Consider the following 15,826-nt stretch of genomic DNA (forward strand, 5'->3'; position numbering starts at 1 on the left):
AATGCAGCCATCACTCTGAGCTCTTCTTAGAATCCTACCAATTCTTCCTATGAAAATAATGACTCAATAGTTGTGACGTATTAACTATAGGAGAACAGCAAATGAGGCAACCTGGAAAAAAACCCAGATCAAATTCTGTCCACAGGCCCACCATGATGTCAGAGAGAAGAGATATTGCGGTGAAGGTTGCATGTTCTCAGTGCTGATTGCAAACCCCTCACTTGGTAAGCACCATGTAATACAAGGTAAGCCTGATTAGTGATGACAGGCTGAAAAGAAAGGATTTCTTTTTCTTGACAAAATTTGCTGAGTACTTACAATAGACTTGACACATTTTAGGTATTAATGGATTTAGATGACTAAGAAAGTATAAACAATTCATCCGCAAGTCCTTCCACAAAAAGAATTTCTGAAAAGAGGATTTTATAAAACCCTCTTCAGTTACAGAAAGTTTTCACACGTCATAGTTCCTACCTTCTCCTAATTCTGTAGTCTCTAATTTTCCTAATTTAACCTACATTTTAAAGGGGAAATAGATGGGCAATGTTGACAAAAGTTCTCTCTTCATGAGCCAATCACAAATCTCCAACCACCTAATCAGTTACCCCCAGTCCTCTAAATCACCTATCAGAGTGACTCAAAGGCCTCCAGATCCCCGAATTAGAGCATCTCATAGACCTCCAAACCACCCAATCAGACCTCCAAACCACCTCCAAATTACCCAATTAGAGTGGCACAAAGACATCGAAAATACCTAATCAGACAGAGATAAAGACATCCAAACCATCTAATTAGAGAAACCCACATACCTCCAAATCATCCAACCAGAGTGGATATGGTTGGTTCCTTTGTTCCTGTCTTTTTTTTCTTTCTACCATTTAAGATGGCATTGCAGTGATCTATGTCAGCACGTGGAAAACTATGTATAGCCAGAGGACAAATTTAGTTCACCATGGTATATATAAAATATTATTATAACACAGCCATGCTAATTGATTACCTATTACAGTCAAAACAAGAGAATGGAGTAGTTGTAACAGAAACTATGTGCTGTAAATAAGTTGTAAATCATTATATCTAGACTCTTACCCTTTGCCATCAATCTGAGTGTTGTGTCTTTCTCCCACTCCTGGGACATGAAGACATACCTTGTTTACTACCCTGTTCATGATACCCATGCCAGACACTTGGTAGGTGCAGAATATCTGCAGGTTATGAAGAACTTGCAGACTTCATAAGAGAAAAATGTATTAACTCGTATTCAAAGCTCTCAACTCAGCCACACATCTGGAACCACTGCTTCTGGGCATGTGTGTAATGAACTCATGCTGAGAAATTTGTAAATGGCTGGAGAATACTCCAGAAAGGATTTTTGGCACAAGGTACAGTTTTAATATAAATGCCACAGGCTCACTGTGGGGCTTAGAGGGGGCAGAGCAGCACATTTTTTTATAGCCCTGTTATGCTAAGCAAAAAGCATGCTAAATCACCAGGCCAACTGGGACTGTGAAATCTGGGCGACATCTGGAGAATAAGAACTTGGAGTAAGAAATGTCTGAAAACTTGTTGATAAGGAACACCACTCTGTTTTTTGTTAACTTATTTGGTCTTGTCAACTGATATTACCCAGAGATTAAAAAAAAATCACTACTGTCAAAAGGCATAAAAAATACCATTTTCTAGAATTCTTTTTTTTTTTTTTTTTAGTTTCTGTGAGTAGTAAGCAAATCTATTTTGTATAAATTTCTCACCAACGCAACTCCTTATTAACAAGTAGAAATCACAATCTATTGGAACCAACCAGTTACAGCAACTAAGCAGATGGTTGCAAGAGTGGCCAGTGCCAGTATGTTTCAGCTATTGTTGAAGGCGCAAAGATGGCCTCAGCAGTTCCACTGGCCTCAGTGTTTCCACATGAAAGAACTCCCATATTTAGGGGAAAAGTTGAACTCATGGGGTTGTGATGCCAATGGTATTTTGTGTGTGCATACATGGGAAGAGGCATGAAAAGATAGAGGACAAGCAGTTGGTTCCTTTTCTACCTGTTGGTGCTAGAGATTGAACTCAGGTTGTCAGATGAAACCCAAGTCATTAGTCTTGGCAGCAAGCATGTATACCTGCTGACCCATCTTGTTGGCACTTATGTGTGGAACTTTGATCAGTAGAAGGTCTTGGGTAAGGAGCCACAGTCCTAATGCACACATTCTCCAGCCTAATATGGCTAGCTAACATTTCTTTAATCTCTACACTTAAGGTTTATTCTCTGCAATGCGACCAGACTGAAGGACAATGCCATCTATCCACATATTTTTTAATTCTAGAAATTTCTCTAAAATCTCTGTATGATTTCAAGATAAAGTCAATGTTTTTATGGCAGAGAAAACTCTTTGTGACTCCTGGCCTCATTCCATGTGTATATATCTGGCTCTTATGACCCCTCCACACTGGCCTCTCGTCGCACCTCCTCCTCTGGGCTCTGGGCTCAAAACTGCCCTTCCACAGTCTTGATAGTGTCTGATTATATCTCTATTTTCCTTGTTCTATCTTTTCTGATACTGATAGCTTTTTATACATGACCTTTCCAACTCTGATCGGAGCTTTCTTTTCTGTCCTTTGATAACCATCTACTTTTTTCTTGAGGATCTTTCTAGGCTTTATCTTTGTCCTAATGGCTTTTCTTGATTCTTGAAAAAAGCTCTTCTGGGACACTCACCAGAAATATAACCTCAAGAAATACATCACATAAAAGATTAATGAAGACACAGCTCAGGTTTAACTCTGGGATGTGATGCTGATGTCTCCCCGAAGAAAACATTAACGCCTAAAGTCAATGTGCCAAATACCATTATAAGCACTGCCCCAAGTACTGCCCCAAGTACTGCAACTGTGGGTCTCTAAGATAAATATTAGGATATTCTCCTATGAAATCACTCTCTTATAATACTTCTTAATTTGTATTAAATATCTTGTAATAAAATCAAAATATATTTTGTTATGAAAGTCATTCATTTAAAGAAAGTCAGAACAAGGTAAAGATAAGCCACATGAGGTGACTCACTAATTAGCAATCAGAGAAAGCACCAGAGATTTGAAGAATCATGTGAAGCACAGAAATGGACCACTGACTGCTTAACAAAAAGTATCGAGGCAGCCAAAACTCAGAGACCAGGCCATTGCACACTATATCAGCCCAATGGGAGCTCCTCCAGCGCAATATAGATGTAGCAAGCTCAGGGTGGTCCAAACAGAAGGGATCAATGCTGAAACAGGGTACAGGATACAAGCGGCATATGAGTGGGGTGAATTCAATCTGTGGCAAGTGATTTAACATGAAGCACAGAAAATAGGGAAGTGGGCTGAGATGTAAGGAAGGCACAGCAAGCCTTACACAGAAGCCAGAAAAGCTTAAGTATCAAGCAACTCCAGAACATGGTGCAGGTGCCCACACAGGACAAGCTGTAGTCTAAAGTTTCCAGGAAGAGGAAGAGTCAGGTGGCTTGTTCTGTACAGACTTCTGCACAATTAATTTTATCCCTGGGCTCAGAGGTGTGATACACCTTCTTATTTATGTTTACTGCCCACTATGTAGGAAGGTCATGACATTATTCTCTGCAGCTTCAAGCTTAAACTAGAGAGAAAGCTGGCCCCAAAAAGGGCTTCATTCACTGAAGATCTAGGAGAGTCAGAGGCCTACAAGATGGCCAACTCTTGAATCTCAACACCCACATACTTTGGGCATTTCCTGGTCCCCGGAAAAGAACAGGAAACAGACCTGCTTCTGATTTTGGCAACTTCCATTGAAACACCACCAGGTTCATCATTCTGTCTCTGTGTTTAGACAGAACAGTAAACAAGGAACTGAGATGGGAATACAGTCCTAAAACTTGTCAGGGTACTCCCGGTCTATCATCTTCTCTAGGGGTAATGCAGACAAAGAAGTAAGAACAAAACAGACCCTGAATATTACATAGGGTCCCCCAAGGGGATCCAAGCTCCCCACAAAGAACCAACATGCCACCTACATTACAAACTTTGCATGGAAAATCCTGTTTCTAAGATCATATTATTTGAAAAGTTTTCTTTAAAAGGACTCCCTAAAATAGGAAATGTCCTGACTAAGGTTTCCATATCACATTCTTATTTCTCTAGTTCAATATTCATTTTGTTTAAAAAGACATACACACTCACACATAGGCTTACACACACATGCACACATACACACATACTGTATATGTGTGTACACAATCACATGTACATGGATATAGATAGCCAGGCATATATCCATGCATATGAAATGACAGTCACACATACATGCACACATATGCACATACACACCCATTAGTTAAATGCATGCATACACATACACACACAGGTGCACACAAATGTGCAACATGGACAGCTACACAAACCATGCAAATGCACATGGATGTACTCACACTTATACACACATATGCACACGCACACACACATACGCACATATAGTAATCAAATAGGAATATGTGATAGATGAGATGATGCATTTAACTGTTCTCTCTAGAAATAGGTATTCTCATAACGTAGTTCTGAGATATACCAACCATCTCATGAAAAGAGAAACTAAAAACATTTCTCTAAAAATATGCATTTCTGTGTAAGAAATAAAGCTCTTTCAAGTTTACTGCTCTCTTAGATCATATTCTTTTCTTTAAAAAATACATAAAATGAATCAGTTTTCTAGGCACACTGGCAAACTGAGGACCTCAAACTAGAATATGTTTCTAACCCTGTAAACAATACACTAGTAAGGCCAGGGCACATGTGAGCTGGGGGAGCACGCATCAGAACTATGAATGGTGCTGGAACAGAAATGTGGCAAGTGCCACAAGAACACACGTGTGTTAAACTACAAAAGGTCATTTGCATAAAAGAGTGGAAACTTCCCCAAATAAATGGTAATTCTTATTTCACAAATCTGTTATTTAAATGTTTAACAGAAAAGATTATGACAATATAGTTTACAGAAGCAAGTGTCAGGCTAATATTTCCAAATGATTTCAATAGTAAGGTCTATAAGGATAAGCATCTAAGTGTGGAGGTCTTATTAAGAAGACAAAAACATAGCCAATGTATTGCCTTCCATCTACCCACAGTATACATTTAAAACTTTTACAAATATGGAAAATCAAGGAGAAGTCATGTTTTATATTTTACTGAAATGATACATGACTGTCAACCCTGAATGCCCAGCTCCCCTTGCTTGGTTGGAGGTCAAAGTTCTACAGTGAATGCAAAGGGAAGAGATGCAGTCTAATCAACTAGGTAATTACCTGCAGTGTCTGCTTTGCTTTGGCTGTTGAGACATAGGCACAACTATGAAGACCCTACTGAAACAAGAAGATACAAGGTTCATAAAACACTTGCCATCTCCACTGCCGATGGCGAACGAACGGACAGCACCTAAAATTACAAACTACTCCTTTGTGACAAGAGTAAAGAAAGCTTTTTGTTAGTTACAGTAAGAAGACTATCTGTTTAAATCCTGCAGTGGAGGGATGCTTTATCACACTGGGATCCACAGTGGTTGAGAAGAAAGAGGCACACATCCTCTGGGAATTACACACTGTTGACTCTTGGGGTTTTGAATGGCAAATGTTAGGATGATCCCTTTTCTGGAGTACTGCTGTCTCCTGTTCAAAAACAAAGGAAGCAAATGAGGGAAGAAATTTCCTGCAGGACACCAGATGTAGGTCTCAGTTCTGTGTGGGATACATGACAGCTCAGAAGACTCCTAAAGCAAAAAGTCCTGGAAATCTGTTAAGTGAAGGATCCTGCCATCTTGGTATGACTTTCCTACCCCACCAGGTAAGACTTTATATCTTTGACAAGGCTCCACACCTGAAAGCTGTGTGTGTAAGCAGTCTTACCTTACAATCACACCATTCTGTTGTAATAAAAAGTGTATTTTGAAACAGTCCAAGATCATAAGGGCTACAAGGAGACATCTGTTCTATCTGAAGGGCAATTCGGTAAAGAGTTCAATGGGAGTGGGAGTTGAAGTTTGCAGTCCAGACTTTCTGCATAAACACAGTGTGGGTGGACAGCTGAGTCATCTCTGGGAAATGAGGGTTTCTTTTTCTACGACTGTGTATAAGTGTAGCTGTAATTCTATTGGTTGGTTATTTGTCAAGGTCATCTTCCCTTTTATCCTTAGAGTTTCCATCTTCAGTCTTCCCTCAGTGGAAATAAGCACCTATATTACTCAGCAGATCCACCAGTGTTTGGCACCAGGCTCTGAAGAGCCTATTCATATCTTTGGAGCTAAAATGTCCTTGAAATTCAGGCTCCTATGGAGTGCTACCTGAAGAATTATTCTGTTGTTATTAAGACTCTGAAAAAATATATACAAGATGAATGTGATGCCTGAGTGTAGATCTTCTTTAGCTGCAAGCTGTGAGCAGCTGTTATCTAAACATCTGTAAGTGCCGCTTTGCGACATGTACACCTGTATGCAGTACCTTCCTCTGCAAAGCTTGGTCCAGCTTACCCTGAGATCTCAGGACAGGAGCAGTGCTGTCCATCCTTTGTCCTTTCAGGTGGGGAGGCAATGTGCCACTAATAAAACCTATGCCCAAAGAAAGCCTACGTTTCCCGTAATAATCCAAAACTTCACAGTACTAAGAATATTAAAAAAGACTGCCTGGCTGGGTAGCAGCCATGACTGACACATGTGTAGATGGAGATAACCTAGCACATTGTTCTATACAGGTGTTATTGCTGTGGTCTAGGACTTTCTGCAAAGCTTCCAAGACACATATGAAACCTGTTCTGCCCTTTATCTACTTTTCAGTGACGCCTAAGAAAGACTCAATTGTCTCTGCCCTTGATAGTCTATGAGAGTAAATTTTAGGGGGAAAATATGATTAATGTCAACATTCAAAGTGAGAGACAAAAAATGTTAACCAAAATGGCTGCTGGGAAAGAAAAGGAAACATTCAATGAGTTGGTTTTAAAAAAAAAAATCTGAAGAACCTTTTACATGGCTATGTCACAAATACAAGTCTACCTTGAATTCATGGTTCAGTAAATTTTGTTTGTATCACTAACTCTCCTGTGGAATTTCTGTGCTAGAAAACAGCATTTCTGTGGAATTGACAGGGGCTTAGCCAGTGTGCAGCTGCAGGATCATGAGCTGATGGCAGAAGCTCACTTAAAACAGCTCACACCACCAAGGGCGCTGTGTTTAGAAGAGGATTCTTTAATGTAGGGGTCACCATTTAGGGTTTTCTGAGGTGAAAAAGGCAAATATTACTTGCAATTTTTGTTCAATTTTGTAATTTCAGAAATTTTATTTTAAGAAACTACTGATTTATCATAAGGAAAACTGATTGTTAACTGCAACTGTCAATCTGACTGGGTTTAGAATCTCCCAGGAGATATAGCTGTAGGCACATATGTGAGAGCACGTCCAGAGGCTTCACTGAGAAGAGAAGCCCATCTGCATGTGTGCAGCAGTGTCCCACTGTGTGAGAAAGCACACTGAAGGACTGAACAACAGGGAGAAAGGAGACAGCGGCTTGACCTCCAGGATTCATGTCTTTGTGCATCCTGTCTAAAGGCACAGAATGTCTATTGCTCTAGCCACTACGCCTCCTTCACCATGCAGGACTATGCTCTTAAGCTGAAGCCAAAGAAAATCATTCCTTCCTTAAGTTGCTTTGCTCAGTATTTTGTCCCAATGAGAAAAAAATACACTGATATCTATTCAAATTTTTATGCCTTGTTTTTCCCTGAATCTACAGCAGTGGTTCTCAACCTGTGGGGCACTATTTCTTTGGGGGTTGCCTGACCCTTTCACAGGGGAAACCTAAGACCAGCTGAAAATGCAGATATTTGCATTATAATTCATGACAGTAGCAAAATTACAGTTATGAAGTAGCACAAAAAGTAATTTTATGGTTGGGCGCGCTACAACATGAGGAACTGTATTAAAGGGTCGCTGCCTTTGGAAGGTTGAGAACCACTGAATTCCTCGATTATTCCTGCCTCTAACACAGTAAGTGGCAAGAGACTACTTTTTAATACAATGTGCAGGCAAATTTTACCTGGTTACCACCATGTCCTAGTTACAGGCAAGGTTTGAAATATCAATTTGTACAATTAGTGCTAAGAATGTTAGACTGTGCCACTCTGGTGAGCTGTACAGCAAGGCTGGTAACTTAAGGAGAAAAGGCGATTTCTTTTAGCACAAGATAATATGGTGTCACTGAGAAGCAGAAATTAAAATTTTCAAGCATTAGAAGGAAACTAAGAAGTGAAGTGAGCAAGCCCTATGGACATTTGACTTTTTATCTATACAGAAAACAGCACTTAATGAGCGTACTGTTCCTTATTGCCCGTAATACTGCGGCACTGTCCCACATGGCCTGTTGTTATGCACTAACTACAAAGCTCCAAGATGGCTCAGTGTGAATGCAGGTCTTCATGGGTCTGTCTGTGTTCTGTTTTCACAGCCTGAACCCACAGGGGACTACGTGGGATTCATAGAAACGATATTCACACTTCTTTCCCCTACCTCGGGGTAGATGGGTCTCGTCAACAGTTCAAGAGAGCAGAGCCCTGCATTGACCTGCGCCATTGGCTTCAGTCCTCTCCTTTCTCCACAGTTCACATTCAGACCAGCATAGCTGACTTACACCAAAAACTGTTCTTGTTGGGGAGACTGCAAGTAAAAGGCAAATACCAACTTGTGATTTCCCGTTACAATGTAATGCTCATTTTGTTCTAGGTAAATGGCTGAAAATTTTAAAGTATTTTCATCTTAAGGAAAACTTCAAAAAGAAAATTTATTGTGTAGATTTAAAACATATGACGTTCAGGTATTAAAATTTTGTAATATGATTTAAACTGAATTTACTGCTTACTGGCTAGACTACCTCAGCAAGGTCATTTTTAGCTACCAGGGCAATGTATAAACTAATGACCACATTGGCTCTTCTTAAGGAGTGGTGATAGTAACAAAAGGGGGTCATCTGTAAACCAACATCTTTAATAAGTCCTGTCAAAGTAAAGTAACTTCTGCCACCATGGAAGGGTACTGAAACTACTGAAGGAAGGTGGAGAAGCCCTATCACAGTAAGAGAGCCATTGCCACTGTGGAGTGATGTCACACCATGGAGGGATGCTACCATGGAGAGAGGCCACATCCTGGAGGAAGGATGTGCAGGCAGATGCTGATTTCTAAATTTCCCTTTCAGGCATGTGCTTCAGAAGCGCACGTTGTTGAGCTAAAGACTGAGTTTATCCTTATTAATCAGTTCACACTAGCCCTTTCTTCTAGTATACAGAGGTGTAAAAGGCAACATGTCCTCTCTCCCTGAGAGAACTCCTCTGAATGAAAACAGATTAAGACATTTAATCTTTATGGAGCCAAAACCAATATTAAATTAAAATGTACAATTGTTATAAACTGAGAGCATTCCTATTTTTTCATTCAGATGATACACTGGCTTTTGAGGGCTTTCAATCCACAGCAAATACGTTAAAAAGAAAATCATTTTGTTTGTGGAACATATGAAAACTACTCTTTTGGGGTTCTTTGCTTTTATTCATCTTTTGGATTATTTCTTTGGAGTCTTCAAGGAGGTTTGTTTATAAAACTATGTTTTGACAGAACACAGGTAAAGGAATAGCAAACGAGAATGCTAGATATAAAAATATGGGTTAGCTGCTATCAGGTGCCAAGAGTTGCACGGAAATAGTCAAAATGATAGTGATAACCTAAGGGTAGCCTTGCTGTAACAGCCTGAAGACCGATGTGAGAACTGCGTGCCCTGAGTCAGACATTCAGTTTAGACAAAGTCTTTGATACTCAATAGTTGTGTGATCGTCACAAATACCTGGTCATCTGGTAGCTAAGTTCCATATTTTAAAAATGAGGATAACAGTTTCTACCTCAAAAAACTGTGTGCCCTGGAGGGTATGAACCAAGACAAGCATTTAAACAATTAACTAATACACAGAAAGTGGTCCAAGACACTGTGTGTGTGTGTATGTGTGTGTGTGTGTGTGTAAGACTGACAGCAGAGAGGAAACATTTTGTCACAAAATTCTTGAAATTGATTAAAATATCAAATCATTGAACTAAATTATCAACTAATTTTACTTCTAATACATATACATGCATGAATATGCATGTATATATGCCCGCACTCATTACATGTAAATATTCTCATATGCTTTTTTATGCAGAGAGGCTAAAGCAATACAGAAATTGGGAGTACAGAGCATAAGCAAATAAAAAGGTTAAATAATCCTGGGGCAGAAGAGATGGCTCAGCAGTTAAGAGCACATTGCTAAATAGCTGTAGGTGACAAATTGTTAGTCTTCAGCTCTGATTTTTTTATTACACATCAGAGTTACATCTTAAGCCAAATGAGAAAACAAAAAATGCCATGAACTCAGAGACTTGTTTAGATTTATAAGCTGTTCTTTTCAGCCTTGTGATAAATATTAAACTTCATTTTCCTTTCTTTTAAAGATGATCTAAAATGCATATGACATCAGGTTGTAATCCCAGATAAAAGTCTGGTTTGAATTTCCCACATTTGAAGGTTTTCAATCTCAAAATTAAAACCTCAAGAAGACCACACATCAGCTGTGTTTCTTCAGTCAAGGCATCACCTTAATTATATTTACATTTTTCCATCACATGCATTTCTCAGAAAGAAGTAGCTAGCAGGTTTTATTATTGCTTGATAAGTGCTAAAGAGACATTTTACCAAAGTGCAACTTATACCATATTGTTAGCCCCAGTGAACATGGGTAAGTGGCCAATTGAAATTCTTTAAAGGAGCAGACTCATTATCCAAAAGAATAAATTTTAAACGCTGAAGTCAAAGTACTACATGCATTTTTAGACATTTTTGGTTCCTTTGTCTAAACTGACACTGAGTTGGGCCAAATGAACCAGAAATATGTTCACAAATGCTCCTTTTTGTTCCCATAGATCTGAGCACTGGAGGTATGTTTTGGGATTTTGCATACATAATGGAAATGAGGCCTTAAAAAAAGCATAAACTGTTATCGAGTTTTGAAAACATAATCATCACTCTCACAAGTTTTCAAGTTAGATAGAGGGACACAGCCATGGGTTTCTAGAGACCGGGTAATGGCTGCCCCTGTGATGCTCAAGCTGAGACATATGGAGGCTTTAATCTCGTCCCTACTTATTCTCAACTGCTTTTTAACACAACAGCCCGTTTTTCATCACCTGGAGTGGTTTGCAATTTGAGTCTGGCTACTTGTTACTCCCAGTAAATCAATATGTGTCAAAACAGCAGCAAGACAGGTAATATGACTCTCTCATAGGACCTCCAGCCTCAAAGTCCCAGAAGACTCGGCCAGGGTCTGTTACTATGGCAACAATGCTAGGCACCTCTCTGGCTTATCCAGCTGGAGTGAGTTGATTTTTATCACACAGGTGTAATATTCTGAAGAAATTTTAGAGTAAAGAAAAAAATTCAGAGTCAATAACAACATGTGTAATTTTTCTGTTGATCTATGATGATTTAATTCAAAGATAATTCTCAGAGAATGTCTCCACAAACCCCTCTCCCCCGGCTGGCTAAACTGTCATTGTCTTTCACTCAGGGATGCCGTGTATTCACATTTCTTAAGATGAGAAATGAAAGGCAGGGAACTAAGAGACTGCAGGATGGAAGAGCATAAAGCTTTACCAAAATGCAGACACATGTTATGCAAGTGTTTCCAAACAAAAGGGATAGACTTTAAATTTTTATTCTATTATCAACGGAAGACTCAACAAGATGATTCGGGCAGCCAGAGAATTATCTTTGAGTCCTCTTAAGGCATTCGAACAGATAACAGCATATCTTAAATTACACAAAGCTCTAATTTGTTGTGGCAATTGAAAGGGACAGTGGATTTTGAATAGTGTCATTTGGTCAGCATCTGTAATTATAAGAATTGTGACCAGTGTAGGCAGGTAATAGGCTGATTTAGAGTGAATCCTGTTGTTCACAAAGCAGAAACACACTTTGTTCTAAGTATTTTAAGCGAAAATGGCAGGGGGTGGTTTATTATCATGGACCTTTAAATGTGCCATAAAAGTGGACAGATATTTTTAAAACGTTAATCTAGTTTGATACAAAGCCTCACATGTCTTCCTGCCTCCAGCTCCCTCCCAGGTGCTACAATTACAGGTATATACCACCGCACTAGAGGGGCTTGGAATGGAATGTGCTCTTCCAGGAGTCTGGACTTGAATTTTATGGACATAACATTTACTTGAAATAGTCAACACCCTTTTACCCACAAAAAAGATTGAAAATAATTTCCCAGCTCTATGAAAGAGGTAAATTTCTTAGACAAAGTATGCAAAGTACTTGGAAAACTCCTAGCACAAATGGAACTAATTAAATTTCAGTTGTCTTTCCTACAAAGTTTCTCTACTCATTTCCGTGGATATAGTTTTTAAATAAAACAATGCACAGACTCAAAACTTAGTCTTTATTAGTAAGGGCCTTGAAACACATTTGTTTTAACTGTGCTAAACATGTTCTAGACAACCTGTATTTCAATACAATTCTGAGTTTGAAATAATTTAATTTTTTTGTTTCAACACATAGGGTCCTTTCTAGAATGTATTTTTGTTAATTCTCCACCCAAGAAGACATTCTAGAAAGGGGTGAGGACCAATTCTATGATTGAATATATTTGCAAAATGCCATTCAGGACATTCTCCCTAGAAGACTAAAGAATGTATACTGAATGATCTAAGAAAGTTCAGGTAAAGAAATCAGCAGTAGTAAAAAGTGAACATAAAAGTTCATCTGCCAGGCTTTATATGCCAGCTCCACCACTCTTCAGCTTTTGAGAAAGGTTTGAAAATAAAGACATGGCTTCATTTTGTGCCCAGGTAAAATATCACTAGGTTCCCTTTTACTCACAATCTTCCTGCCTCAGTGTCACCAACACTGGAACTATAGCCATGTGCCACCATCTTCAGATCCTCTAACCTTAAGCGTTACTCATGTCTTGAATCTAAGCTTCCTCAACTTTTAAATGGGAATGACAACAAGACGTTTCCCAGTGTAGGAAGGAATTAAAGTAAGATATGTAAAGTGTTAACTCACCAGTGGCTAACAGAGTCAACTATCAGTATTTAGAGTCATTTGAAAGGCTGTCAACCTCTAAAGATGTTTTGACCATTTTTCAGAATGGCTGCTGTTGGAATATACTTTGAACAACCAAAATTTACTGTGATAGTTAGGGGAACGAGTTACGATTAATTAAAAAACCTCATATATATGCTTTCACCGTCTCAAAGCATAGGATGTCCTGCTCCCACATAAAACTAGAGGAATGCTGTGGTGGGAGATTTTGTCCCATGCACAGGTGCTGTACAGGCTCAGCTGGGGTAGCCTGTAACCACTTCAACACACCAGCATACCTTGTTCCCACCAACCCATTATCTTGGTGTATTTCCAAGTTGCTAAGTTTTATAGGGATGGGACACCAAGTAGCTAAAGCATTAGAGATCAAAGAGATTGTAGATACAGCTCTCTTGTGGGATCTGCAGAGACAAAACACAGTACTCAGAGACAGAACTAATATCTAGAAGTTTCCTAGGGATAATCATCCACACAGTAAGATTTCAAAACAGAGAGGAAATGCAAACACATACACGGATACGAGCTTTGCCCTGGTGGGAGTACAAGGATTTTCTGTTGACAATAGACTTGGAACCATCTTGGAGACACAATCCTGGATACGACTGTGAGGGCATTCCCACAGAGGTAAGAGCCATCTGGAATGTGGGCAGTGCCGTCCACTCAGTCAGAGGTCTTATCCCATACCACCTACAATGGGCCTCATACCCTTAGAGTCTGAACCATAATTAATCCTTCCATTATGCTGTTTTCTGCCAGGCATCAGCAATGAAAACAACCAGAGAACAACATGCCAGAGAAAATATGTAAGAAGTGTGAAACAAACCAGAGAATTCTTCCTGGCCTAAGTAATAGCAACAGAAATGCAATACAGTTGCTTGCCCTCCTCTAGAACAGGGAAACTCAGGGAAAAAATCCATGAAAATGAACAATCAACTAGTTAAATAACAACCTTCAAGGGACCTTTAATTATTTCTAAATTTATAGTTGTATCAGTTGGCTGAATTATCTTTGATCGTATTTTAATCATCATCATCATAAAATATAAAGAAAAAATTTCATGTTTATAATTATTTGTTAGGGGCTGGAGAGATGGTTCAGCAGTTAAGAAAACTGACTGTTCTTCCAGAGGTCTTGAGTCCAATTCCCAGCAACCACATGGTGGCTCACAACCATCTGTAGTGGGATCCAGTGGCCTCTTCTGGTGTGTCTGAAGAGAACAACAGTGTACTCATATAAATAAAATAAATAAATCTTTTTAAAAAAAATCTTTCGATTATCACTATTCTATTCACATTTTATTCATATGTTATTTCTACATAAACTAAATAGTTTATTTCTTACTTAACCATGTATACAACCATCCCCTAGCATATAGTTGTCTTTAAAATTGTCATTTCTGGAGGCTGGAGAGATGGCTCAGCAATTAAGAGCACTGTTGCTCTTCCAGAAGACTCAGGTTCAATTCCCAATACTAGTATGGTTGTTTGACCTGAATCTTAAGTGGTTTTGTTTCACTCTGGGAAGGTGAAAGAATATGCATTCTATCAGGTTCCCAGATGTTCATATGGCTCACCTGGGGACACATTAGCAATCTCAGTGAGACTGAACACTATTCATCTGGTTGGGAATTCTGACATCTCTTCTCACATGCTCATACAGATTAGTGGTGCAGATGAGTTTTCAATATGGGAGGCCCCACTAGACAGCAGGTGAAGGAAGGAAAAAAAGAACATGAAGGAATCCAGGCAGCAGTCAGAAGCCTTTGGTTTGAATTACTGTGAAGCACTTGTCTGGTTGACTGGAAATATTAAAATATTGCTGAAAAAATTGTTAGATTTTTTTTTGTCCTGACCCCCTACATCCTGAAATAAATGAGAAATTTATGTTGGATGACAGTAAGTTTCTACCTTCAGAATAGAAGCCAAGCTGTTTTTAATGGAAAAAATAAAAAACAAAAATTAGTTTTATAAAACACCATGTGTGTATGATATGTTTGTGTACATAAGCATATATGTTCTAGTGTATGACCACAAGTGTACACATGACACAGTAAACACACAGAGGTTTCAGAAAAGCCACAGTGGTCTATCCTTGCCTTCTACTTTCTTAAGAATTTCTTTAGTATATTGCTGCTGCCTAAACAGGCTAGATAGCCTTCAAGCATCTAGGAATTCTTCTGTACACCAGCTGAGGTTATAGACAAGTGTTATCAAGTGCAGTTTTACTGGTCAGATAAACCCAGGTCCCATGCTTGTGTGGCAAGTGCTTTACTCAGTAAACCAACACCTCAGTCCCACTCCCACAAGGCAGCCCCATAGTTTTGTTCATGAAAGATACAGGGGAAAATCTGGTTTGTGAACTTATTGTACATCAGTTAGAGATCATATTTTTTAATTTGGGAGATGATTAGTAAGATATAGTCTAAAATCAGAGTTGAAAAATCATAGAGATTTGTTCCCTGTATCACAGGTTTCAATAAATTCGGGTAGAGACTAATTCAGTCCCTCTAGAAACATGCACGTATGAACATATGTCTACATAAGCATCTGGCAGCATGTATTTAAATCTATCTTAATTGTATGCTCTCTTCTAGAAAGTCACAGATAATATGTACACTTAACAGATAGCCTCTATAAAATATCTTCCTGGATCTT

At 39.0% G+C, this 15,826-nt stretch overlaps 1 protein-coding gene across 4 annotated transcripts in view; it reads right to left on the minus strand.

Moving 5' to 3' along the window:
* Gas2 (growth arrest specific 2) overlaps positions 1 to 15,826 on the minus strand; it is a 133,421-nt gene that overhangs the window by 23,386 nt on the left and 94,209 nt on the right. For 2 of the 4 annotated variants that reach the window (XM_028789233.1, XM_028789234.1), the window contains one exon: positions 5,307 to 5,360. The exons of the other annotated variants lie outside the window; for them this stretch is intronic. In XM_028789233.1, coding sequence (XP_028645066.1) covers positions 5,307 to 5,360 — 54 coding nt within the window. The remainder of the gene's footprint in view (positions 1 to 5,306; positions 5,361 to 15,826) is intronic. 4 annotated transcript variants of the gene reach the window in all.

The sequence above is a fragment of the Grammomys surdaster genome, unplaced genomic scaffold (genome assembly GCF_004785775.1).
Source record: "Grammomys surdaster isolate TR1022 unplaced genomic scaffold, NIH_TR_1.0 125801, whole genome shotgun sequence".
Classification (NCBI taxonomy): Eukaryota; Metazoa; Chordata; class Mammalia; order Rodentia; family Muridae; genus Grammomys; species Grammomys surdaster.